Source organism: Myotis lucifugus, unplaced genomic scaffold (genome assembly GCF_000147115.1).
Source record: "Myotis lucifugus unplaced genomic scaffold, Myoluc2.0 scaffold_20, whole genome shotgun sequence".
Classification (NCBI taxonomy): domain Eukaryota; kingdom Metazoa; phylum Chordata; class Mammalia; order Chiroptera; family Vespertilionidae; genus Myotis; species Myotis lucifugus.
Window position 1 is genome coordinate 7350077 of NW_005871068.1, and position 26549 is coordinate 7376625.

Below are 26549 nucleotides of genomic sequence, written 5' to 3' on the forward strand. Positions count from 1 at the left end.
TTTAGTGTAAAAAGATGTCCTATGGATTCCCTATTGTATTACTTATTGATATTTTTCTGCTTTGGATGACTTTTACATGTGCAATATCATCCCATGATTAATAATGATTCATTCGTTGTGCATTAATGAATTATTATTCAACTATAATTTATTAACAATGATCAAGTAAGATAGGTTGTGGATGATTGCAGCATCTGCCTCGCTAAATCTGATCCCACAACAGCCCTAATGCCTTATTCACAAGGTTAAAATATATATAAATTTATATTAAATTGTTTGAAATTAGTAATAATTATAAAATTTGATCCATGCCTTTTAATTGGTGAAATTTTTCATATACAAGAGAGAAATATTTTTCCATATTATGCTAAGTGAAAACTCTCTAATTTTTGCAACAATTACACTTGATGTTCTCTTACTCAGCAAATTTACAATGATTTTAAATTCAAAGTGTATGTTTAATCCTAGACCCTTTGAGGTTTGAGAAGAAAAAGAACATTAAAGACTATATCCCCCAGTTTATTGGGCAATAGAATCCCTTTGAATAATGTTACTTAAAACTATTAAAACAGACACCTCTGTTGTCAAGGTGACCACAGTATTAAAATACTCTTATTTGGGAGAATGTAAGGGAAAGGTAAACAGCATTTAGCAATATGATTGTTTCTTTCTCTATCCAACATATGTATTTAGTCAATGGAGGAATTTAGAGTAGAAATATATTATATATGTAAAAGAATAGAAATTGCTTGTCAGGGTTGGAAACAACTTAAATGTTATGTAATTGAACTACTCCACACATATCCCAAGTTATCTAATAGCTTATACTGGATCATATTCCTTCTCAAGTAAGTCAATTCTGTCTTTGGAAAACCTTACTATTAGATAAGCATCCCTATTTCACTGTCTGCCCCTTGACCGCAGTTCTAGACTTTTAATCTATCTTTCCCAAAACAGCCCTTTAAAAAGTTTGATGACAGTCACCATGATCATACTGGATCTTTACTTCCCTAGATTCAACTTCTATAGTCTTATTCACTCTTCCTTTGTGTGCATAAAATACTTTCACCATCCTGGCCATTCTCTTCAATATGCTCTAATCAAAGAGTCTAAAATTATTCCCCAATAAGGGAAGTAGCAGAGAGAATATGTAGGGCACAAATAAAAATCTGTTTACTTAGACTACATATATTTCATTTTGGGACAAGGCAGGAGTGACAGTTAAGTGTTATAATTAAGGAGAGAGGAAGAAAAATGAAATGTATCTAAGGAGGATACAACTATTAAAGTTCTGTTCTTATAAACAGGCACACAGCCAAGAAGGGTTAAATACCCAAGGCTATTTTTAACATGTGTGACCTAAGGTCAAGTTGCCCATAGCTAGAAAAACTTCCAGTACCACAAAAATAAATGGTTGAAGAATCAAGGAAACTGAAAAAAACTTACACAATAATGTCTGACTAGCTAAAGATAAAGAGGAAAATTGTGGCCAATGTTAGAGCACTTTTCAATAGTTTTATATTCCACTATGGTTTATATCTTCCCCAAATTTATATTAAATTTCTATTTATACCAATAGCATTTTATTCTTAGTAAGATAAAAGCATTAAGAAACCAAAAAGAATCTTCCAAGGTCACATATTCTAAAAGTCCCTCTTAAAGTTAGTGAGTGCCTTCTTTTTTAAAAAATAAATATTGTATTGATTTCAGAGAGAAAAGGAGAGAGAGAAAAAAAGAGATAGAAACATGAGTGATGAGAGAGAATCATCAATGAGCTGACTCCTGCACACCCCCTACTGGGGATCAAGCCCACAACCGGGCACTGAGCCACACTGGCCCTCACTGTGCCTTCATTCTAAGGGAGCTACAACAACTGATTCATCAATTCACAAAGGCAACAACATATCCAATGTCCTGCCCTTGAGAGATTTATACTTGTGTGGAATTATCAGAGAAATGCGTGGATGGTCTTCCACTATTGCTGGTGGGAGTGGAGTTCATGGTGTACCACTGAGATAAGCATTTCCGGAGGACCCCATGGGAGGATGGGATGTGGTAGAAAGCTTTATTTTTATAGAGTTACATCCCTCAGATGGCAAAGTCCCATTTTCCTTAATCCAGTCCTGGAAGACGTGCAGCTGGGGATTAAGCAGAGGTAGAAGCAAGGCCAGTGTCCAGAGTGTCCGTTCCATGGTAGAGCTGGGTCTGGTTTAGCATCAGGCTAGTTACAGTCCCTCAGTCCATTGTATGTGGGATCCACATGGCCATGGGCCATATGGAAGAATTTAGGGGAGCCAGGAGGGCACACCCCTTGCAACAAGAGTTACAAGAGTCCCAAGAGAGCAAGAGAGAGAACTCCTTTGTTTAGGAGCTTAAGTATCTGAAATCTTCCCACTTGCATTGGCCAAGCCTACTCTGGCCAATGACCTGATCCAAGGTGTGACTGACAGATAAGTACCTTCCCTATTTCACCCAGACTTTTCTGGGCATGCGTCTAAACTGCAGCTTCCTGGCGAAGCTGCACAGATGTCATGTCTATAAAATTTGGCCTTCCCTTTGCTCCTTTCCTCTTATTCATAACCAGGTTTATTGCAACAGTATCAGAATGATCTATCCCAACTATTTGTGGAAAAAAGAGATGATGTTAGTTAACGTATGGCATAACTGCAAGTTCACCAGCTCTGCAAGTTTCAAAAGGTTCGGGCACGCACAGAGCATGTAAGCTAATAGTTTGGGGTTTCGATCACAGTGTCCCTGAAAGAGTCAAATTGCTGTCTTGCTAGCAATTAGGTAAATTATCAGATGAGTTTCTGTATTACTCACAAGACTAAAGCTGAGAGAAGGAACTGGAAGCTGTCACTATTAATCATATTTTACTACCATTGATTCATAAATCCCTTAACTTATCATACAGGCCTTCAAAGTCTTTCTATTTAAAACCTCCCTAGAGAGGTATGTTAAAGCATTTGAAGAACACAGATTTTTTTCAAGCCACAAATTATCAGTTCTGACAGGTGAACTTGCCAGGGCACACCTTTGCCAAAGTTACCTAAGCATTTTTTCCTCCACTGTTACTTTTTCTTCAATATTGTTGATCTAATAAAAGTGACATTAGAGCCTTCCAGTGGGTGGTATGGATTCTTGGAGATTTTATTCACACGTATGAAATGAGTCTTCCTAAATGCCAAGAGGATACCGCAATAAATAATTCAGCTAGACCTGAGCTGGGCTAGATTCTGGACCAGCCTTTTATCTAGAAAAAAAATAGAAAAAGCTTAGTTCCACAAAAACTGACTGAAATTTTACAGAGAATTGGACCATAGAAAACCTTGCTTGAGAATATTCAAAGTTATTTATTTCTGCAGACAGGAAAGGCATTTAGACAGTTAGGATTATGTCAGACATTCAATATAGACATATTTCACATACTATACAGAGAACTAGATACAGTGAAAGAGAGACAAAAAATGAAGAGTCAAGGGCCATTGGGCTATATTAGTTTTTGATTGTCCTGCCCCTTATTCCTCACTCCAGTCCCTGGCCTGACAAGCTTGAGAATTAGACCCTTGCTTTACAAAGAACCAAAGCACAGTTGATACATTCACGACTTTGTCCCACTATTGTTCATACATGACTGAGTTCCATATATGAGTCTCTGAATATTTTCCCCAGATGCGCTTGCTTCAGTTTCTAATTGCGGGGGCCTGACTTGACTTGCATCAAACACTGACCTTCAGTTTCCCTCCTAAACCCTGAGCTTTCCAATTCCCTCCATTTTTACAATTTCCATTTCCCTGACACAAGCAATTCTCCAGATGGAAACTGTTGGGGTTCAGAGTAGGCCAACCCAAAATATCTCATAATGACATATTGATTACTTTGAATTAAAGTCACTTAAGAAACTTCCAATGCAAGAACACTCTGGCCTCTCTCTTTCTCTGCCCCCTCTTAAAGCAGGAGATGAATCTCCCATGTGAATAGTACCCACCCTGCATCTGAAGGCTAAGAAAGACACCCTTATCACTAGAGTTAAGGAATCCAGAACAAAAAGCTCACATATACAAACCTTGTTGCCTCTTTATTAATTTACTACCCAAGCTCAAACCTTGCTTAGATTTCTGACTAATGAACACTAACATTTTTTTGTCCTGTCAATTCCTCAGAAGTTTATTATCTTAGTCAAAAAAATATAAAAAGGTGCCCACTTCAATCATTTCTGTCAGCATTATGTTATCTTGAGCACCATCATTTCCCATGCACACATATTAAATTGGCTTTTCTCCTCTTAATCTGGTCTTGTGTCAATTTTATTATAATCTATCCATAAGAACTCAAGAGGGGCAGAGGGGAAATTTCACCCTTCCTGACAATACCCAGTAGGACTGGCTCTGGCCTCAGGCCTGGCTGCTCTTGCACCCATCAGCCAGTCATAAATTTCTTCTGCGTTCTCTGTGGTTTTGGTCCATACTCTAATTGTGGCTGACCTCAAAGTGTGGACATCATTATTATTGGGAGCAAAGCAGTTTAATGGTTTAAGGGTATGAACTCTGGAGGAAGGTTATCTGTTTAAAACCCAACTACCTGTGTTGTCTTAGGCAAATTACTTAATTTCTGAGAGCCTCAAATTTCTCTTCTATAATGGTGATGATGATGATAATAATGACTTCCATGTAGAGAAGCTCTGAGGATTAAATAAACTCATATGTGTCAATACAAATCACGATGTCTGACACATGTTTATCACCCAAAAATATTAGCAGGTAATACACGATTTCTCTGCTCCAACTACATGATATTCTGGGCAATTTAGGATGCAGCAATAATGTGTTTCATTAAAAAAGCCCTCAAATCTAATTTATCTTTCATTAAATTGGTCAGCTTTACTTCCAGCAATTGTATTCACTTTGAGTCTCTATTTTATCTTATAATAGATTTACTTTAGTTTGAGTATACTGTCCTAAAGGAGATCTTCACTCATTTATTTATGCAGTTAATGATAATTATAAGAGCCTACTATATGTCTGGCACTGATAACATTAAATGAATGGGAAATAAGAACCAATATACTTTGGAATGCTATCATCTACTTTTTAAAAATATTTTATTGATTTTTTTACAGAAAGGAAGGCAGGGGGATAGAGAGTTAGAAACATCGATGAGAGAGAAACATCGATTAGCTGCCTTCTGCACACCCCCTACTGGGGATGTGTCCACAACCAAGGTACATGCCCTTGACCAGAATCAAACCTGGGACCCTTCAGTCTGCAGGCCGACGCTCTATCCACTGAGCCAAACCTGTGAGGGCTATCATCTACTTTTTAAATTTCATTGATATTAAGCATTCCTAATATTGTGCTTGTAGGGAATGTTTGACTCTGAAACTGTCAAATTAAGGGGATGCTCATTATTAATCCTATTCTGAATAGTTATGTTTCAATACACTGATTACAATCATATGGCAGTTCATTCATCATGAAGTAGTTTGGGAATTAGCAAATTATCTATCTAAGAGACTAGCACTAGTTAATAATGATAAACATCTAGATTTTCTCTATTCCCCCTCAAACTCATTTTAATTCTTGCACACACATAGTCTTTCTCCCTCCAAAGAAAGTAATCAATAGGAATTAGAGTTGTTCAATAAACTCCCTAGTCCTCAGAATATCTTTTGTAATGTAATTAACATGCACATCATTTAGGATGAATTGTTTTAAAACCGGATGAATTTAGACCAGGTGGACTCCTTATCCCTTCTTCTAATGAATCTTTTTTGTAATATGTACCCCTATCCTTATTAGTATTTACCTAGTGCATTTATTTACTGAGAGATACAATAAGACCAAAGAACTATTTAAACCTCTCTCAGGACTCATCTTTAACATATTTAACCACTGGTTTTAGAAAATGGGAGAGCCAAACTTTTCCTAGATATCAAAACCTTCTCATCATCTATATGATGGCATCTCCCTAGAAAGACAATGACCCATTAAAAACTGAATAGGCATCCAGGAAATACTCATTCAGTCATTGCTGTGGGGGAGACAAAATAATTTTCCCTTTACCCTTCTAGGTTCTTGGCTGAGATACACCCTGTAATAAGAAACCAGATTAACAGGAAAAAAAGATACAGAATTTCAATAACGTGTAAACCTCCTATATACGGGGGGATACTGAGTAACTTCTCTGAATGGCCCCAGCCACCACCTTAAATACCTTCAAGCTAAAAACCAAATACGATGTTGGGGAGAGAGGTGCATTATGGGAGATTAGCAGGAAAAGCACAGTAAACAAAGAGGGTAAGGTTGTTATGTAAACATAAGTTATTGCCTTCTCCAGTGATAAGCATTTCTAGAAATTTAAAGTCATTTTTCTCTTTCCGATACAGAGAGGGAGAAACCCTTACAAATGAAAGTTTTCTTATAAATGTAAATGTCTCTTATAAAAGAGTAATTTCTTGATTTTCAGAGCTTTTCCTGTGTCTGCTGTTTCTTAAAAATAATCAGCCTAAAATAATCCTTATGCCAAAAAGGCATATTTTTGGATGGTATATTCTGCTCCCCTTTACAGCTTATGCAGTGCCAAAATATTAAGGAACTTAAGTTATGTTGCTGCAGCATCTGCAAATCAGAGCCATCAGGTTTAACAAATTATCTCCTTGGATGAGATCAGACATTTTGCATCCAAAATTTTCTTCTATCCTATAGCAGTTTTCTTACTTCTCTGTTTTCCAATTGTATAAGACATCTAAACAGCTGACCCAAACTTTTGTTCTTGCTAACTAAATGCCAAAAAAACCCACCAAGAAGAACACCAGGAGGCTATGTTGAATCCAGGAGCACACACTGTCCACTACTAGTGATTTTATACATTCAGGTTCTCGATATGGACATTCCAACATGGTTATTTGATTGCCACTAAAATTACAGGCATGGAAACTAAAGTTGTCAGCTATTTCCTTAGACATGCAATATATGATTTAAGTGAGCTTAACTCCAACTTATTTTTTACCTCTACACTGGGATATCTTTTCAAAGGTCTGTTGATTGTAGGTTTTTTTTTTATCAACTACAGCATGGAGATTTTTAAAAAAATATATTTTATTGATTTTTTACAGAGAGGAAGGGAGAGAGATAGAGAGTTAGAAACATCGATGAGAGAGAAACATCAATCAGCCGCCTCCTGCACATCTCCTACTGGGGATGTGCCCGCAACCCAGGTACATGCCCTTGACCGGAATCGAACCTGGGACCTTTGAGTACAGCATGGAGATTTATTATGTAGCATAGTTTTGCATTTTAGTAATTTTAGTAATTCAGTTTTATTCAGTGTGAACTAGAATATCCAAGCAGCATCTTTGTTAGGAAAAAAGAACCACTGGTCGCTGATAATTAGCTTATTTCATAATTAACAATTAACAAGGGGATGGGCCTGGACAAAACCAATATTGGGATCTAAGAATGATAAGCCCTTCAGTTTTTATCATTCTTGGTGAACTAATCCAGTGGGCCAAAGCTCTTAGTATTTAATTATATATGGGCATAACCGTTGGAAGTTCTTTATTTGCTCTATTGTATTTTTCACTTGTTTTCTCAACTAAATGTAAATTCTTGATTAAGATCTTTAACTTGTACTTCTTGTTATATGTTTTATTAAACATAACCACTTCGATGAGTGGGATGATTAAGTGTATTCTGAGTAATAAGAACTTTGCAGCAGGATTTCTCAATCTTGTCACTATTGACATTTTGGGCCAGGTGATTCTTTGTTGTGGGGTGATTCAATGTGTTGTCCTACACATTGTAGAATGTTTAGCAGCATTCCTGGCCTCTACCCATTAGACACCAAAATTACCTTTCCCAGTTGTGACAAATATTGTCTTCAAAGATTGCTAAATGTCCCCAAGGGACAACATTGTCACCAGTTGAGAACCAGTGACCTATTGTATGGATAGCAGAAGTATGAGTATTTTAATCCCGAAAACCCTCCAAGATTCTATCAGATGTCATTGGAAGTTCAAGAGAATGGGTGCTTGTTATGCCATGGGAAATGGTGAATAGGTTCCTTGTGTTTCCACTCTTGGAGAGTCAACCAGAAGTCACTAGAGCAATGTTTCACAGTCTTTTTGTTGTTACTGCAATCTTTTCAGCACACACAAATCACCTACGGAGTTGGTTAAAAAGGCATTCAAATTCAATAGTCCGGGGTGAGACTCAAGACTTTAATTTCAAACAAGTTCCTTATTTATGCTGACGGTGTTGGTCTGTGGACCACAATTGGCATACCAAGGTCTTTGCCTGGACAATAGATCTTCTAATAAACTTGACAGTATCTTATAGGTAAAGAGCAGCTAGCTCTCTTGAGTTCACTGTTTCCATGACAGAGAAATGAAAGAGGGAGGAGTAAAGCCAGTCACTGGGACTAATTTCAACTAATTGCCTCATTCTTCTTACATGGTCAACACTTTTGAACCTACTTGAACATTGCCCTCATACTCTTAATGAGGTTACTTGTCCCATGTATTCAAAGAAATTGTGCTTTATAGAACACATTTGCTACTCAGAGAGATGTCTGAGGGGGCACTCTCTTCAAGTATTAAATAATTAACCTTTTAAATAAAGAGCTCTCATTGTTGGACATAGTTCTTATATAATTCTCTTTTTTAAAAAAGGAAATCTTCCCGGCCAGTGTGGCCCAGTAGTTGAGCATCAACCTACGAACCAGGAGGTCACAGTTCGATTCCTGGTCAGGGCACATGCCTGGGTTGCGGACTCGATCCCCCAGTAGGGGGTGTGCAGGAGGCAGCCCATCAATGATCCTCTCTCATCATTGATGTTTCTATCTCTCCCTCTCCTTTCTGCTGTGAAATCAATAAAAATATATTTTAAAAATAAAAAAGGAAATCCACTTAGAAATGTCTCAACAACACATATATGGACATATATTTCAGGCTATGCAAATAGCAATTACCAAGGAGGAACAAGATATATGATGGGCAGTAAATGCTGCTAATTTCCTGTTTTGAATATTTATACTCAGCTAAATTTCAATTATGTATAGTAAGGAAGAGCAGGCATGGTATGAGAAAGGCACTGCCACATATTATTAATCAACGATATGACAGCAAGCAGGCACAGAAAAAAATAACACAGTAATACCACCTGTATAAATAGTTACTTTGTGTTCAAAAGTTCAATTCATTTTGATTTTTTAAAGTATAGTTGGCATACAATCTTATATTGGTTATGTTAGTTTCAGGTGTGCAATATAATGATTCAACATTTTGTTAACATAAAAAAAACACATTCAAACCTGTAAAGAATTTTTGGGAGTTTATTTAAGCCAAAGTGTAGACAATTGCTAGGAAGCAGAATATCAATGTATTGAGATAGTGCTCCTGAGAATGGCAGCTTTGAACCTTGTTTTATACATCACCATCAAAGGAGGAGATGTAAGTTTGTGAAATCCATTGGTGATAGATTAGAGAGGAGGGAGAAAGCAAAGTGGGGAAATGCCTGGGATTGGATAAAAAGTAAAATGATAGACACATGCTTCTTTTACATAAGTGGGTTAGGATAGTTAACAGTAAACAATTAACATGATAACAATAACAATGAGGGAATCTGTGCCAGGGCTGTGCCCTGAGGGATCCGGAAAAAGGGAAGTTACAAGTTGCCCTGACATTCCACAGGCATGTTATCTTAGATGCAAAAAGACAATAGGCTCAGTAAAGATGGAAGTTGATCTTTGTCAGGGAGGATACTGGCCTAGGACATGACTACCCACTATAAACTGCTTTTTAATTAAAGGTTTTAATTTCAGACCATCCTTTGTGGTTACTGTACGTCTCTTGAGCTTGCAAGGCCGCCACTCAGGCCTTTCTTGAGTTAGGTTAGCATGTGGCCCCTTTTTGTCCACAATTTTTATACCTTACAGTGTGATCTCCCTACTGATTCTATTAATTATCTGTGACCATGTAAACTTATCATAATATTATTAACTATATTTGCTTCCCCCTTTTCAACTTTCCTCCACCTCTCATCTGTCTAGCATCTAATAACAGAAGTTATAAAACACAAGTAAACCTAAGGTGAGGATAGAGAGAATCCACTGGAATTCACATCTTTGTGTTGGAAAATGACAGGCAGTTTGAAAAATAATAATTCAGTTTAAGGTATTTGCAATAAGCCCACCAATATCATCTAGCACACATTTTCATATATGTGATCAGATATCAGACAGGATAGCATATTCATGGCCAAACACACCACTTATTATTCCTTCTCATGTTATAGAAAACCGGAGAAAAACCAAGCAACACTTAAAGAAATGGAGTTACACAGCTTTATTATACCAGTGGACTCAGAGGAGGTTGCCTCTCAAATTCTGAGCAAACCAATATGGTGGAAGCCCCTCTTTTATCCCCTTTTGGTGTCTTTGTCCCCCAAATATGGATTATACTTCCGGACCTTTCGCGGGCTTTGCAAAAAGCCCCAGGTGTTGGGGGTCTTGAGACCATACCTAAGAGCCTGGCCTGGCGCCAGCGCTGATAACCCCTCTTCCAGGGGCTGTGTCATGGTTTATGGCCTCTGTAAAATGTGAGCATTTAGGTAACAGGTCTTGTAAGATCAGTTTGTGGAGAAAGGGGCAATGATTTAATTATAGGTTATCAAGAATGTACACTGGGTTTGCTGGCACAGATTCAGATTGCTAGCCCCCTCAAATATCAGGGTTACATTGGAATTAGCCTTTTAGCCTTCTCACTCAGAACTACCTTCATTCTAGGTCAAAACAACTTATTGACTGATGATGTTTCATAAGCTGCTCAAAATCTCAATCCACTGTAGGCTGCTTAGTGATGATTCATATAATGTTGTTGTATGAAAAGCAACAAATCATTCCCATTCACCAAATATACTTTTAGTGCCAGCTATGGGCCAAGCACTGGGTTAGGTGTCCTTAGAAGTTGAGTCACTGCTGCCTGAGGGATGTCTACCACCATCCTGGGGCATTAAAGCAACATTATTTGGGAGAGGGAGATGGCTGTGCATTTTTATGGTTGTGAATTCCTGCAGTCAGTTGAGAAATGGCACAACTGGGTCATGAAATGCAAGGTATAACTTTTAATAAGAAGTTTCTGGATATCGAACTTTGACAATCAGGTCAGTAAGTGAGAAATTACATATGACACATAAAAACTGCTAACTACTCTCTCAGGTCATACAGTAGGGAAAAAATGTGTTGATTTCCAATAAATTACTATGGTAACTTGTATTAGATGTTATTGTTGAGAATTGCATTTGCCATCTGTAAGAACTATGTTAGCTATTTGTCTCTATTTTTAGGGCACATATTCTATTTTCAGCATGTGTTCTATGAAGGATGATAAATCTGTAGGTTGATTTCTCTAAATTAAAAGTAGACATTTAAATCTTATTAAAGTTGATTTTATTTCTACTTCACAAAATATCTAATGGTATGTTTTAAAAAGCACAAAAAAGGTAGTTAGTTTTTAAAGCCTCCCAAGAATTATTTTACATGAATTCAAATTTGATATGAATGAGGATTGAGTAAGAAGAAACTGTGAACTGTGAAGAAAAAAACAAACAAAACAAAACAGTTACTTGAAAGTGTTTTATTTTTTGACTATTCACCTGTTTGTGACCTAATGAAGTCTCTTCATGCCATTGTTCTTCATTTTTATCATTTGTAAACTAATTGCCCTTAAGTACCAGAGCAGGAATCCTGTAAGAACATATTAAACCCTGGGTGACTGATATTATATATTAGCCCGTTTCTCAGATTTTACAACTTCTAGAGTTTTGTGTCATTGTACCTCATTTTTTAAATCTTGAAAGTAAACTAAAGCAGTTGCTCTTTCCAGGGATTTTCTTACAGTTGTGTTTGTAAAATTGCCTGGGATCTTTAGATGAGAAGTTCTCATAACTGCACAATAGAAATTACAATTCCATAAGATAGGTGAGTGAAGTTAAAAGTACTGACTGGTAATGCTTATTAAATTCATGGAAACTAAAATGGAAGAGGCCATTATCAAAGCTTAAAAGACTGGCACACATAAATTGCCTGACTTAAATCAGTTTGGAACTCTAGTATGTAATGTAAAATGAGTATGATTTGAAAACTCATTGTTGCTATCCCACAGTTTCAAGGTAATGAATCACAACTGCTTGTTTGCACTTTTAATTTTCCCCAAACAAATTTGTCTATATTGTGTAAATATCTCAATATTAAAAATAGCTTAAAGGAATATATTAAAGATATCAAAATAACATGCCATATTGGCTGTCTTCGTAAGTAGACTGCTGTCACTGGCAACGCAGTAGTCACATAAAAATTGGTATTATTAAAATGAATTATCAACTGTTGAGTACTCACATACCAGTTTAGTTTCCTCATCTGTAAAACACAATTTAACTAAATGGAATTTGAAATCCACCTTTTCTCTAAAACAGGATTATGTTTTAACCTACTTTTTCAGTGAATACTTGTAAACTGTTGCCAATATGATTATTTATATGGAGAAAAGTGGCTTAGTGGAATTAAATAATTCCTGCTGGACTTGCCTTGCTGACCCAGACATCTATAACTGATAGTTGGATAAATAGATATGTGAATGAAAAATTAATTTGGCTAAAGAGTTTATCATGACTCTTAGCAAAAATACAGATTGTAAAACACTTTGGGCAATTCTATTCCAAACTGCCCAGAGTAAAAGGCAAAATATAAGCTATTTTCTAGTATTAGTATTTAAAGACATACATCACTTGCCTCAGTTAAGGTTACTTGAAAACCTAATATATTTAAGAGATGCATAAAATTTTTAACTAAAGTAATAATAGTGGTTATGTCTCAGGACAGTGTGATTTCATGTGATTTTTAATTTATTTTTCATATTCTTATATGATATTTCAAATTCTTTACAATAAGCATGTTTTGTAGAGTCAGGAAAAAAAGGTGAGAAAAAAATAAATCTATTTTTGTACAGCCACTGAAAATTTTTAAAATGCTTACAGGAAACCCATTATTATTCTTTTTGCAATAAAATCAAGTTATTTGCACATTTTTAAAATATGTTAAAATCTATTTGCTTGAATATACAATCTTGTCCCTGCATTATGTCTGTCTATATTAAAAAATATTGCATTTTAGGGGACACTTTTACTTCTACATTATTTTCTCAAGCCACTGCTAATTTTCATCCTGAGATGAGAAGATAATGCCTTATTTTTGTTAAACAGGGCTCTGTTATTGCCATATTGGTAAAGACAATTTATTATTAAGGACAGACCCTTCATATATGTATCCCGGCTACACAGGCCACTAAAATGTATGTCACCCACTTTATTCTTAACTTTGTCATTGTTTAAGGAGCCATTTACTGTTCCATTGGGAGGAAACAAGAAATGGTAGTTTCTGCTATTGGTAGTTCCCAAAATATGCCTATTTCTTCACAGAGTGTTAATGGGAGAAAAACAACTTAAACAGGTGTTGATAAATTCTTGACTTGTGTCTCTTTACAAAATGAGAAAGGAAAGTGGCAAACTTACCACAATTTTCCTCAGCATTTTTATGTTTTCAGAAAACAGAGAGTGATCAAAAAGATTCAAGAGAGATAAGAAATGGATTCTTCTATTACATCCATTGAAGGAAATGAGCCAGCATATGTTTTGATTATTGTTTTTTGTCTTAATAGTCTCTAGCTCTGTAGAATCACTAAGATATTGAATAAAAGTTGTCTCATGAGAGAAACAGCTTTTGCCAAAAACATTTTACTTATTCCAATGCTTTCAATACTAAGGAAATGTGTTAAAACCCTAATGGAAGGAAATTACAATAATAACATAAAATTCTGGAGTTCACCAAAGCATTCCATTTTGTATATTGCAATGCAATCCATTTTTATGTGAGTAAAATATTTTATAAATCTATTTTCAACCATGGAATGTACTACAAAACACCTTCCAATTTTTTTAGAAGTGTTCAATATTTCTGTAGAAAATATGGCTTCTTCTGTTGGTTATCTAAGCAGTCCAGATGTTCTGGATTCTCTGGCCAATCCAAAGTGTTCCCAATAGAAGACCAGATTGTTCTAACTGTGACAATATATCCTCTGGTGGAGGGTTGCTTTCAGGATAAACACTGCATCCCTTAACAAAAGGCAATGCCACCTTCACTCTGACAGTTTGCTCTCAAGAGATGTTTTGTAACATTCCATCTGTGCCTGTCTATTTGTATGACATGTCCAGAAGGAAATTCCTAGTGGAGGGAAAGCAAATACTTTTTCTTTAAAGAGATTTTCTTTTAGGCATCAGTGAAGTTTGACACCTTGATATACAATTGCCCTGTCTTCTAAGCTGGTCACCTGAGGCCCATTTTGCTCGTCATTATAGCATTCTCTTCCTTCTTTGTCTGGTTTCTCCCCATCAAACTCAGTTTTATAAGATTAAAGAGGAAGGAGGCTTCCTGTATGTTTGTATGTGTGTAAATACATAATATCTGTGTACATCCACTGCTTTTATAGTCTAAAGGGGAAATGTTTCAGCAATAGAGCTCTGTGTTAGTAATACTAAATTGTACATTTATAAAATATGTCAACTTTCCACTAGAGATAATCATTGTCCTATTTTTCTGACCTGATTTTGGGAACCTGGCTTAACTGATTCCATGAATCCTTCAAATACTTATTGACAAGGTACATGCTGGTTGCTTTGAAAAGGAAAACAACAACAACAACAAAAAACAGCCTTAGCCAGTTTGGCTCAGTGAATAGAGTGTCGGCCTTCAGACTGGAGGGTCCCAGGTTCAATTCCCATCAAGGACACATACCTCGGTTACAGGCTCTATCCCTGCCCAGTCGGGCACTTGAGTGAGGCAACCAATTGATGTGTCTCTTTCACATCGATGTCTCTCTCTCTGTCTCTCCCCCTCCCTTCCACTCCATCTAAAAATCAATGGGAAAATATCCTTGGGTGAGGATTAACAAAAAAAAAAATAAAAGGAAAGGAAAAAAACAAACAATATATTCTAGCTGAGAAATCACTACATGAATTTGTCTACCATCACTCGTCATGACATACATTTGCTTTCCCTGTGCTTCACACCAAACTACTTGCCAAAAAACTTTGCAGTCACTGTGCTACACTGTACCAATGTCTGACCATATCTCTAAAATACTCCAACAGAAACAGGAACACGCACAAACCACCCAAAAGTTGCTCACCTATGGTTATGATACTTACAGTAAAACATTTCTTACACCCATATAAAAGGCCTAGCAGAGTGACATTTAAGTGCACAATAAAATAGTAACTTTTATTATTTTGTTAACCATTGCTTGCATGATTGACTCTGCAACTAGACATGGTCTCCTTTAAGGCAAGAAGCATACAGTATTTAATTTGTCATTTTATCACTAGAACTCAAAACACTATACTTGGCACTTATTAAACCAAAAGAAATTGAATGAATGAAGAAAAAGAAAAGCTGAATAAGAGTATCAAAATTATAAAACAATAGATGATTTATTTCTAAATGCCAATAGAATACAAATTTCCTAGTTCTGTAAGACTATAATGTCATTGTATTTATGAATGAAAGAATATTTCTAAATCAATACTATGAAGTTGACCATTTTTCTATAGAATGAAATTATATTACCAAATCAATGGACTGCATATTAATAATTATACCTCATTAGTTGCTTGAGCCTCCTGGTTGCCTGTAAAAAGATATTTTTGAAATTATAGAAAGAGGATATATAAAAATCTAACCTTTCATTGGAAAAATTGAGTTTTTTTTTTAATCATCCAATAATTCATTTAGCCAACAAATATTTATTGAGCACCTATTATGTGTCAGGTAGTTTTCAAAGTACTTAGGTCAATAAAAAAATGTGAACAAAATAGACCAAAAAATTTCCCTGATGAAATTTATTTTTTAAATATGTGTTTATTGCCCTAGCTGGTTTGGCTCAGTGGTTGAGCATTGACCTGCGGATTGAAGGCTCCCGGATTCAATTCCTGATCAGGGCACATGCCCAGGTTTTGGGCTTGATCCCCAGTAGGGGTGTGCAGGAGGCAGCCGACCTATGATTCTTTCTCATCATTGATGTTTCTGTCGCTCTCTCCCTCTTCCTTCCTCTCTGAAATCAACCTAGGCATGTGTCCTGATCAGGAACCAAACCATGACCTCCTGGTTCATAGTCAATGCTCAACCACTGAGCCACCCAGCTGGGCTCCCTGATGAAATTTAAATTGCATTGGGATAATATAGACAATAAACAATAATAAATGTATTAATAAAAAATTAAATATGGTATATAGTGATAAATGCTATAGAAAAAATAGAAAAAAAGAAGTGGAAAAAATTCCAAGGTTAGGACATGTTTTTGGAAGATTAAACTGAAGGCTTTGTACAGATTACACCAGAATAGCTGTAAATAATAAAATTTTAATTCAAAAGTAATCAAACCAAAATACACTCTAATTACAATAACACTTTCAATAATGTGATCTTACCTTTTGACCTGTCTTTTATTTTTTAACTTTTTATTTTGAAAAACAACCTGCAGACATTACAGAAAAACTTCAAAAAAATAGTATGATGGATTTCCACCTATCCTCTCTAACTAGAACCGCCAATTATTAACATTTTGCCACATTTGCCTTATCTCTCTTCATCTAAGTAGGTAAATAGAAAGATAGAACAACGCTCTGTATAGTAACACACAATACATATTATTGCTGAACCACATGAGAGTAAATTACAGACATCATGACTAATTTCTTCAATGTGAATTTCCTAAAAACAAGGATATTTTCTTACAAAGCCAGAGTATATTTATCAAATTCAGGAAAATTAAAATAATAGAGTGCTATTATCTAGTATATAGTCTATTTTCACATTTCAGAGATTATCCCAATAATATCTTTTATACCATGTTGCCCATTCAGGATTACACATTGCATTTAGTTGTCATGTCTTTTTAGTCCCTTTTAATCTGGGATGATTCCTCAGCCTTTCATCTTTCATGACATTGACATTTTTAAAGAGCAGAAATCATATTTTATTTTTTTGTAGAATGTCCCTCAGTTTGAATTTGCCTATTTCCTCCTTTTTTGGATATTTACCTCTTCCTGGCTGGAATACTCCATAAATGATATTTTGCTTTCTCAATGTGTCACATGAGGAGGTACATGATGCCAATTTGCTGGATTACTGGTGAAGCTGATTTTGGTCACTCCCTTAAGATGGTGTTCCATTTCCCCTTAATTATTTTTTTTATTGTTGAAAGTATTACAGATGTCCCCCTTTGTTTGTGGTTTCTTTCCCATTGACCTCCTCTACCCTGCACCAGCCCCTCCCAGGCCTTCACCACTCTATTGTCTATGTGCATATATGCATGTGGGATCACTCGGTCAAATGGGAGTTCCATTTTTAATTTTCTGAGGAAGCTCCATACTGTTTTGCACAGTGATTGGACCAATCTGCATTCCCACCAGCAGTGCACGAGGGTTCCTTTTTCTTCACATCCTCGCCAGAACTTGTCATTTATTGATGATAGCCATTCTGACAGGTGTGAGGTGATACCTCATTGTTGTTTTAATTTGCATCTCTTGGATGATTATTGACTTTGAGCATTTTTTCATGTTTCTTGGCCTTCTATAAGTCCACTTTGGAGAAGTGCCTATTTAGGTCCTTTGTCCATTTATTAATGGGATTGTTTGTCTTCATTTTAAGTTGCATGAGTTCCTTATATATTTGATAATTAACCCCTTATTGGATGTATCATTGGCAAATAAGTTCTCCCATGCTCTCTTTTCACTTTGTTGATGGTTTGTTTGCTGTGTAGGAGCTTTTTATTTTGATGTAGTCCCATTTGTTTATTTTCTTCTTAGTTTTCTTTTCCCTAGAAGTATTGATAAACATGTTGCTACATGAGATGTCTGAGATTTTGCTGCCTATGACTTCTTCTAAGATTTTTATGGTTTCACATCTTACATTTAAGTTTTTTATCCATTTTGAGTTTATTCTAGGTATAACTTGGTGGTCTTTCTTTCTTTCTTCTTTATTTTTTTGCATGTACCTGTCCAATTTTCCCAACACCATTTATTGAAGAGATTGTTTATACTCCATTGTATGCTCTTGCCCCCTTTGTCAAATATGAATTGAGAATAATGGTTCAGGTTGATTTCTGGGTTCTCCGTTCTGTTCCATTGATCTACATGCCTGTTCTTGTACTAGTATGAGGCTGTTTTGAGTACAGTGGCTTTGTAGTATAACTTGATATCTGGTATTGTGATTACTCCAAAATGGTTCTTTCTCAAGATTGCTGTGGCTATTAGGGCTTCTTTTTGGTTCCAGACAAATTTTTGTAGTGTTTGTTGTAGATCTGGGAAATATGCCATTGGTATTTTAATAAAGATTGCATTGAATCTATAGATTGCTTTGGGTAGTATGGACATTTTAATGATGTTTATTCTACCAATCCATGAACATGGTATATTCTTCCACTTGTTTATATCTTCCTCTATCTAATAAATAGTCAGTGGTAAGGGTACTTTAAGACATTGTGAACATCCGGTCTCATCAATCTTTCACCCAATAATTTTAGCCTCTGTTGATAACTCCTGCCTGAATCAATTATTATTAGGAAGGCAGAAAAATGACATTCTGCTCTAATGAAGACCTTCCCTCTTTCTTAATTTATAATTAGTATGAACTCATGGATTCATATTTTATTCAATTACTGTCGTTATTCATTTTAACTTGTCAACCTGTCTTTTAATACATACCACTTATGAATATTTCCTACTTTATAGGAAAAACAAAACAAATCACCCTTCCTATCTGGTTGGAAAGAGGAAAAACACATTCCAAGGGTAGGCTCTAGCAAACTGTAAAGTGAATGATGCAGTCCAGATGGGGTGGTTCAGTGGTCGAATGTTGACCTATGAACCAGGAGATCATGGTTCGATTCCTAGTCAGGGCACATGCCAGGGTTGCAGGCTCAATCCCCAGTGTGGGGCATGCAGGAGGCAGCCTATCAATGATTCTCTCTCATCACTAATGTTTCTATCTCTGCCTCCCACTCCCTTTCTCTCTGAAATCAATAAAAATATATTCTAAAAATAAAATAAAAATAAAGAGAATGATGCATTTTTCCCTTTAGTATTTCATTTTATTTTTAATTTTAATAGTTTATTAACATGTAACAATTCCGTTCTAAGGGTTTGTGGGAGCTTAGTCGAACTAGGCCTTAATGATGGGTCCTACCCAATGACCATATGTGCATTCTTGATTGGCAGTAATTTAAAGTTAATTTGGTACTTTGGCTAAAAACTTCTTTCTAATATGGCAAAGTATATTACTTTGAAGGTAATCTTTTGCCCAAATGTTTAATTTAATTCACCAATCAAGCTTCTACATTCAGAGACCATTATTATTATTATTATCATTATTATTAGTTATACTCTGCCTTGTTCCAAAAAGCACTTTTGCAAGAGCAAATTGCTATCTTTACGTACTAGTTTGTACCTTCCCAAAACATTTCCTTGCTATTATGTGAATAGCAATACAGTTTCTTAATGTGTTACCAAAAAAATTATAACTACTTCTAAATTGCATTGATGTATTGTAGAATTGAGTTGAACATCTTTGTAGGCTGAACATAATAATTCTCCTGCCAGGAAAAAATAAGTTATACTGCTCCAGAGAAATAAATATGCATATGAATTTATGTGGATGGATAAATCCTTATAAAGTTAAGCTCTTTATAACACAATGAAAGAAGAGAAAATGTACTTGGTGAAGCTAATGAATACACTGGGATCATTATATTGTCTATCATGCATTTTCCCCACAAACTTGCATTTTACTGCATATAAATCAGAGCAGAGCATTTTAAATGACTTTATATAATGAATGAGGCAATTTTAGGATGAACTATATAAGAATAAGCCACCTAAAATATTTAGTCATACCTTAAATAAGATTATGTATATCAGTAGACAGAGAGATACAAAATGAAAACTTTAAGTGAAGAGTTCAAAAATACATATAAATTTTGATTTAACTTTATTAGCATCTTTACCTCTTCAAAGATACGTAGCAGAAATTGTTTGTACACAATAACACCAGATACAATAAAAAAATATGATCCCAAAATATACGAAGTAATTGCACCAAGATTAGTGTAAACCAAATGCATTTATTATTTGCAAAGTAATCCAGTATACTAAGAGATGGCGTGCGCTTTATTTTAATTAGCTGTTTCTTTTAAAGGGTTCTTGGTCCAACTGTCTTGATAAGAAAAAAAATTGTAGTCATTGCTCAAAATGCTTGTAGCAAATTTAGTTTCAAATTGAAGCAATTTATTCCAAAAGCAATCTACTACTGCAACAATAATCAATGTGTTTTCCCTTAGCCCATACTGGAGCTTTCCAAGGACTATTGTTAGTTGCCTTTAACTAAATAACTACTGGTGCCCTTAAATGTAACTCTTGGCACTTTTTCATTTGTTGTGTTTAACCAAATGCCAGTTTTCCTTAGGTTTGCCTAGCAATTTTGCTTTACAATTTTCAATATTCAGTCTCAGTCCTTTAAAGTGGGCAAAGTCTATCATTTTAACAAAATAACACAAAGACTAAACATATTTTAAAAGGTCTGTGCTTTCTCTTTCCATCCTCTGATGTTGAATTGTACTGAAATAGAATCTTTTTTATTTTTTAAATGCCACCACTATAAGCATCTTGAACTTGAGCTGAAAAGCAGGTCCCAATTCAAAGGATAAAATTACATTTGCTGGGGCAACACCATTCACATTATAATGCAAAGATATTCTTTGAAATTAGTGTTTTGGGTTTCTTCAGATATATTCCCAGAAGTGGAATTGCTGGGTCATAAGGCAGTTCCATTTTAATGGAAAGATAAAACACAGAAGTGGGCCCAAATCTTTTCTTTTAACTGTAGCAGAATTTAACCCCTAGTAATTTTGTCCTCATTCAATGTATAAACAATAATGGGTAGCACTCATATTAATGAATGTGTCCAGCTTGGAGCAAAAGAAATGTAGCAATTAAATTTAATAACCATTTTCTTTAGGAGCTTTTATATATGCTTTATAAACCAATGTGAATAACTTAAATCAAATGGAAAATTTTTTAACCTGCACATATTTATAATGTGAAAGCATATAAATTACTCTTGCATAAAAATAATGTAACTGAGAAGCAGGCACTGGTGTGTGTACTATTCAGAAAAACACATTTCTTTTCTGACTTTCAAGGATGTTATAAGAACACCATGCTTCTGCATGTAATTTTACAGCAGTATCTGGGAACAGTCTGAGATAATCTTAGTATTTCAGTATCAATTAGCTCCTTGTAAATGCTATTTCTTTGGACAAGATTTTGCTATTATTAGTAGTAAATGACTATCATATGGCTCAGAAAACTTATTCTTGCTTATTGCCTATACTCTAGATATATAACTTTTCATATGTTTGTACCTTGAAGGAGGTATTCATGTGACACAAGACCACTTTGTAATTGCTTAGCTACATTGACCCTGCTCTCTTTTTCTCATTACATTTCAGACAATACTATTGATTGGCCTAGTAAATAGTGTATAAAACTTTCTGAGTGGCTCTTGACATCTAGAAATGGAAATCACTCATATTTGGGCAATTACTTCTCTAAAACTAAAAAACCTTATTTTTATATAATTTTTCTCTAATTTATACATACTCAATTTTTACAAGTTGAAAAAAAACTATATAGAGACCAATATTATAAATTCCATCTGAAGAAAATGAGAACTCTCCTTATTGGATTAATAGCATTATGTTCTAGGCATGTTTTTCCATGTTTCTAAAGGACTAGATAAGGGTGCGTAAGACATGTTGGATGCCCAAGCCCAGTGCCATGCCTCCAGAATCAAAGAGTGTGCTTGGGGGCAACACAGAAGAACCCTTCCCTGCCTGGGAAGTTATCTACAGCATAACAGCTGTCCTGATTTCCATTTCTCTTTACAGCTTCTCCCCACATAGAACGTGGGTTAGACCTTACAATGGCTCTTTAAAAATTTTTTCAAATAATTGAAGTACTATTCACATAATAAAATGCATAGATCTTAAGTGTTCAGCTCAATAAGTTTTGACAAATGTATATACTTCTGTATCCAACCCCGAAAAAATGCAGAATATTTATTGCACCCCAGAAAGTTTTCTCTTACCACTTTCCAATAAATGTTATCATAACCCATTCACAAAACAATCATTTTGTGATTTCTATAACTGTGCTTAATTTTGCCCTGTTCTTAGACTTCATTTAAATAGAACTGTACCAAAAAAAGATATTATTTTATATCTAGATTCCTTCACCTAACATCATTTGTGAGATTCACGCATGTTGCATGTATCTGTAGTTTATTCCTTGTGCTGCTGTGTATATTCTAGCATATGGACACACAACAGGTTGTTCATTATCTCCTATTAAAGAGCATTTGGGTTGTTTCCAGTTGTGGCTACTTTGAACGAGACCACTCTGAACATTCTTGTACAAATCTTCTTGTGGACATCTGCTTATATTTCCTTTGGGTAAATACTTAGGAGTATAATTGCTGCTGATAGGATGCATTCATATTTAACTTCGTTAGAAACTATTTCAGATTTTCTAATATAGTAGTGCCCTTGAGCACTTCCACTAGCAATGTTTGGAAGTGGAAGTTAAGCATTCTCCATTAGTTTTCCATTTCTTTTCTCCTAAAAGAAATTTTAGAGTGATCAATTTCAACTGTTTAATGGGTTAACTTAGAAAAAAAGAATGAATCTTAAAAGGAGCCGTAATCTCCCATCATAATCAGTGTAATTTAAAGCAGATTTTTCTGATGCATAAATTAGCCTACTGGCATGTTAGAGCATTATGCGGCTTCTTTGTGTGGTGGAGTTTAACACACATAGAACAAGTCTTGAGAGAACAAGACTCATTGGACCCCACAGTATTATCTACTCACTTATTCTTTCTTTTCACATACCATTGGGAAAACATTATGCTGAATAGCATTTTATATTTCATTCCTGGTATTTTTGTGGTATCATTTTGTATTGTCTCTCACAAAAGTCAACAGATAACACTGTCTGATATTTATAAATCCAAAATATTAAATTTCCTGGAGGAACTTTTCAGTATTTCACACTTCATATTAATTTACTTAGACCCTAAAAGATATAATGGCTCACTTTATTTTTCTTTCTTAAATTCATAAAGTCCAACCACTTTTTCTAATATTTTCTTCTAGTCCTTTTTAATTTTAATAAGAGCAGGAAAACACACTTGATTAAACAGTAGTTATATGTGTTTGTTTATTAAACTGTTGAATTAGAAATGAAGGACTAGAAAATGAGAAGTATGGCTGAGTATTTTCTGTAATGCAAACACACACACACACACACACACACACACACACACACACACACACATACACACACAGTCCTTGTGAGAAAATGATGGCCACGCTTTTCAGATTATTTATCACCGATACTGCACTACACCCAGGATGATTTCACCCCATTACAAAATCTCGGGAATGATCTTGTAATCCAAGAGTAGTCATCACTACAAAACCATACATTAAAGTCCCCAATCTGAGTCTATTATAAAATTAGATAACCCTCTAGTGGTATCTAAATTACAAAATCAAAAATACCATTATTATAGAGCCATAACTTCAGAAATATTTATATTTAGTTGTAATTAAGGAAAATAGTACTTTTCAAGGTAGTTGTCAACTGCAGTGAACAATGGCTACCCATCAGTATGGACAACATATAGACTACAATGATCAAGGACACATGAATGCAAAGGCAGTAATTTAAAGTGAGTTTCAAAGTCTGTGGAGTCTGGCTTAATGTGTAAATGCAAGTAGCCTTGAATTTGTTACAATATCCATGAATTCTAAAGAAGAAAAAAGTTCTAGCCGGTTTGGCTCAGTGGATAGAGCATTGGCCTGCAAAGTAAAGGGTCCCTGGTTCAATTCTGGTCAAGGGCACATGCCTGGGTTGTGGGCTCCAACTCCAGTAGGGAGTGTGCAAGAGGCAACTGATCAATAATTCTCTCTCATTGATATTTCTATCTCTCCCTCTCCCTTACTCTCTGAAATCAATAAAAATATATTTAAAAATAATAATAACATAAAGGAGAAAAAAGAAGTGAATATTTTATCCTGAAAAAATTGTCTGATAATTTTTTATGTAATGTAGACATTTAATCGGAATAAGAGAACTTGTGTACAGTGAATAACAAGAAAATATTTTTTTTTGTTTTGATAGAATGTAGTAACATGTGAGTAGCCTAGTGAAAGGAAAACACTCCCAACATAGTCTGGTGTAACATCTACTAGGTGGACTATTTCTTTAACCCTAGTAAGCATGCAGCCCCCCAAGACTATGGTAGACCACACTGGCACCACTTTATTCAGAAAGATGTAGGACAGGAGTCATTGCTTCTGGCAAGAGACAGCAGAGAATATTGATTAGATGGTATACCCAACACTCTCTGCAACAGTCCACACTGCCCCTCAGAAACTATTTTTTCACTCATCTCCCTTTAGTCCCAGCCTTCAAGTGACAGCTCAGGTGAGAAGGATAAAGATTCACATTAGGGCAAGCCAGTGTGGCTCAGTGGTTGAGTGTCGACCTATGAACCAGAAGGTCACGGTTCAATTTCAGGTCAGGCCATATGCCCTGGTTGCAGGCTCAATCCCCATGTAGGAGGCAGACAATCAATGATTATCTCTCATCATCGATGCTTCTCTCTCTCTCTCTCTCTCTCTCTCTCTCTCTCTCTCTCTCTCTCCCCCCTTTCTCTCTGAAGTCAATAAACATATTTTTTTTAAAAATATTCAGGGTGAGTTCAGAAGCCATCCTGGCTTAAAAGCTTCATATCAACAGAAATCAACTCTATAAGCATAGCTATTAGAATTCTTACAAGGGTTTTGTTTGTATATGAGTTATTTCACTCAGGCAAGCCTAAAATTATTTTTTTCCAAACAGGTATTTATAATTCTGTCAGTCCAAATGCAATCTAAGAATGTAGGTTCATTTTTACCACAAGCAATGTTGCTTAGCAACAGTTATCATATACCACCTCATCTGGTTACCAAGGAAACAAAGCTAGAAAGTTATTGAAAGGCCACATTTTCATGCAAAAAGGAAAGGGGATGTGTTAATGCATTGCCCACATCTGGTCTCATCCACAAAACTGTGAAATCAAGTTGAATTTATGATTTTGGGTGTGAATATGGTATAAATCTCTCTTGTGGTGTTTTTCCTAGAGCTGATGTACACAGTTGAACTTGCTGGAGGGCTAGGTGCTATCCTTTTGCTGCTTGTTTGTTTGGTGACCATCTACAAGTGTTACAAAATAGAAATCATGCTCTTCTACAGGAATCATTTTGGGGCTGAGGAGCTGGATGGAGGTAAGATGAGTTCCCTCTTTTAATGTTTTTCTGAATATTCTTATTCGTTTTCTGTCTTTGTTTTACTGAGAGAAAAGACAAGTTAACTTCGTTAACCATTGATAAGAGCTTTAGAATCCTTCAGTGTTCAATTTGTAACTTCATTTTTTACATGGAACTATATGTGTGATTCTTTGGAGCCAATAGGTATTTTCCTCTGAAAATTGTAAAGCAACACCTGCCCTCTTTTGAATTGTATTCCAAACACCACTTGTGAATTATAAGTGCTGATTACAATGCTATCGGAGTATTCATTTTCGCTCACATTGTAATCAGTGCTGAAAGGCCAGCTTTACTTTTCTATATAGTTAAGGAGTGTCTCTTTTAATTGTGTTCCCTAGCCTGGCAGTTTGAAGTGAATCTCAATTTGTTCCTTATTTAAACTGATCAGTTATTATAAACTGTACTGAATATTTTAGAATTCGCCCAGCAATCTTTTCAAGCCTGTTTATTTAGCTATAATTAGGCAAGCTAATTTTTATTCTAAGTGTGGACCAACAGATAGGAAAGTGCACAAGCATATTGTTTTCATAATTATACATTTATTAGTTTTACTCAAATTGGACAAGTAAATATTATTTTCATAGAAATGGTAATTGTTTTTGCCTCTGGTCAGTCATAAATATGCGTATCATCTAAGAGGAATTTGGATTGCTAAAAATTGAGCTCCCTAAACCACCTATTAGAGGACTTAAGTTTTTTTTTTCCTTTTTGGTCCTTTGAAAATGGTTCCTATATAAGATAAATTTGCAATACAGGAAGCATATGCAAATTGACAATAAATAGTTCAGATGATGGTTTCTCGATGATATTTATAAACTTTTTTTTTCATTAACCGTCAGTTTTACACTAAATAGTACAAAGAAAAAATGCCCATGGTACCACATTTCCAGGTCTTCTGGAAGAAATCCCCAGGTAGAAGTATAGCTTGCCAGACTTGTGAGGAGGAGCAGTTCATTTAGCATCCCTAACACTCCTCTCTATATTTTTTTTGTTTTCAATATATTTTTATTGAT

The 26549-nt window shown here is 35.3% G+C and overlaps 1 protein-coding gene across 1 annotated transcript in view; it reads left to right on the top strand.

The window, feature by feature from the left end:
- Nucleotides 1–26549, top strand: part of IL1RAPL1 (interleukin 1 receptor accessory protein like 1) — a 1338708-nt gene that overhangs the window by 1298296 nt on the left and 13863 nt on the right. The window contains exon 9 of the mRNA XM_006085649.3: nt 25351–25494. Within this exon, the coding sequence (XP_006085711.1) occupies nt 25351–25494 (144 nt within the window). The remainder of the gene's footprint in view (nt 1–25350; nt 25495–26549) is intronic.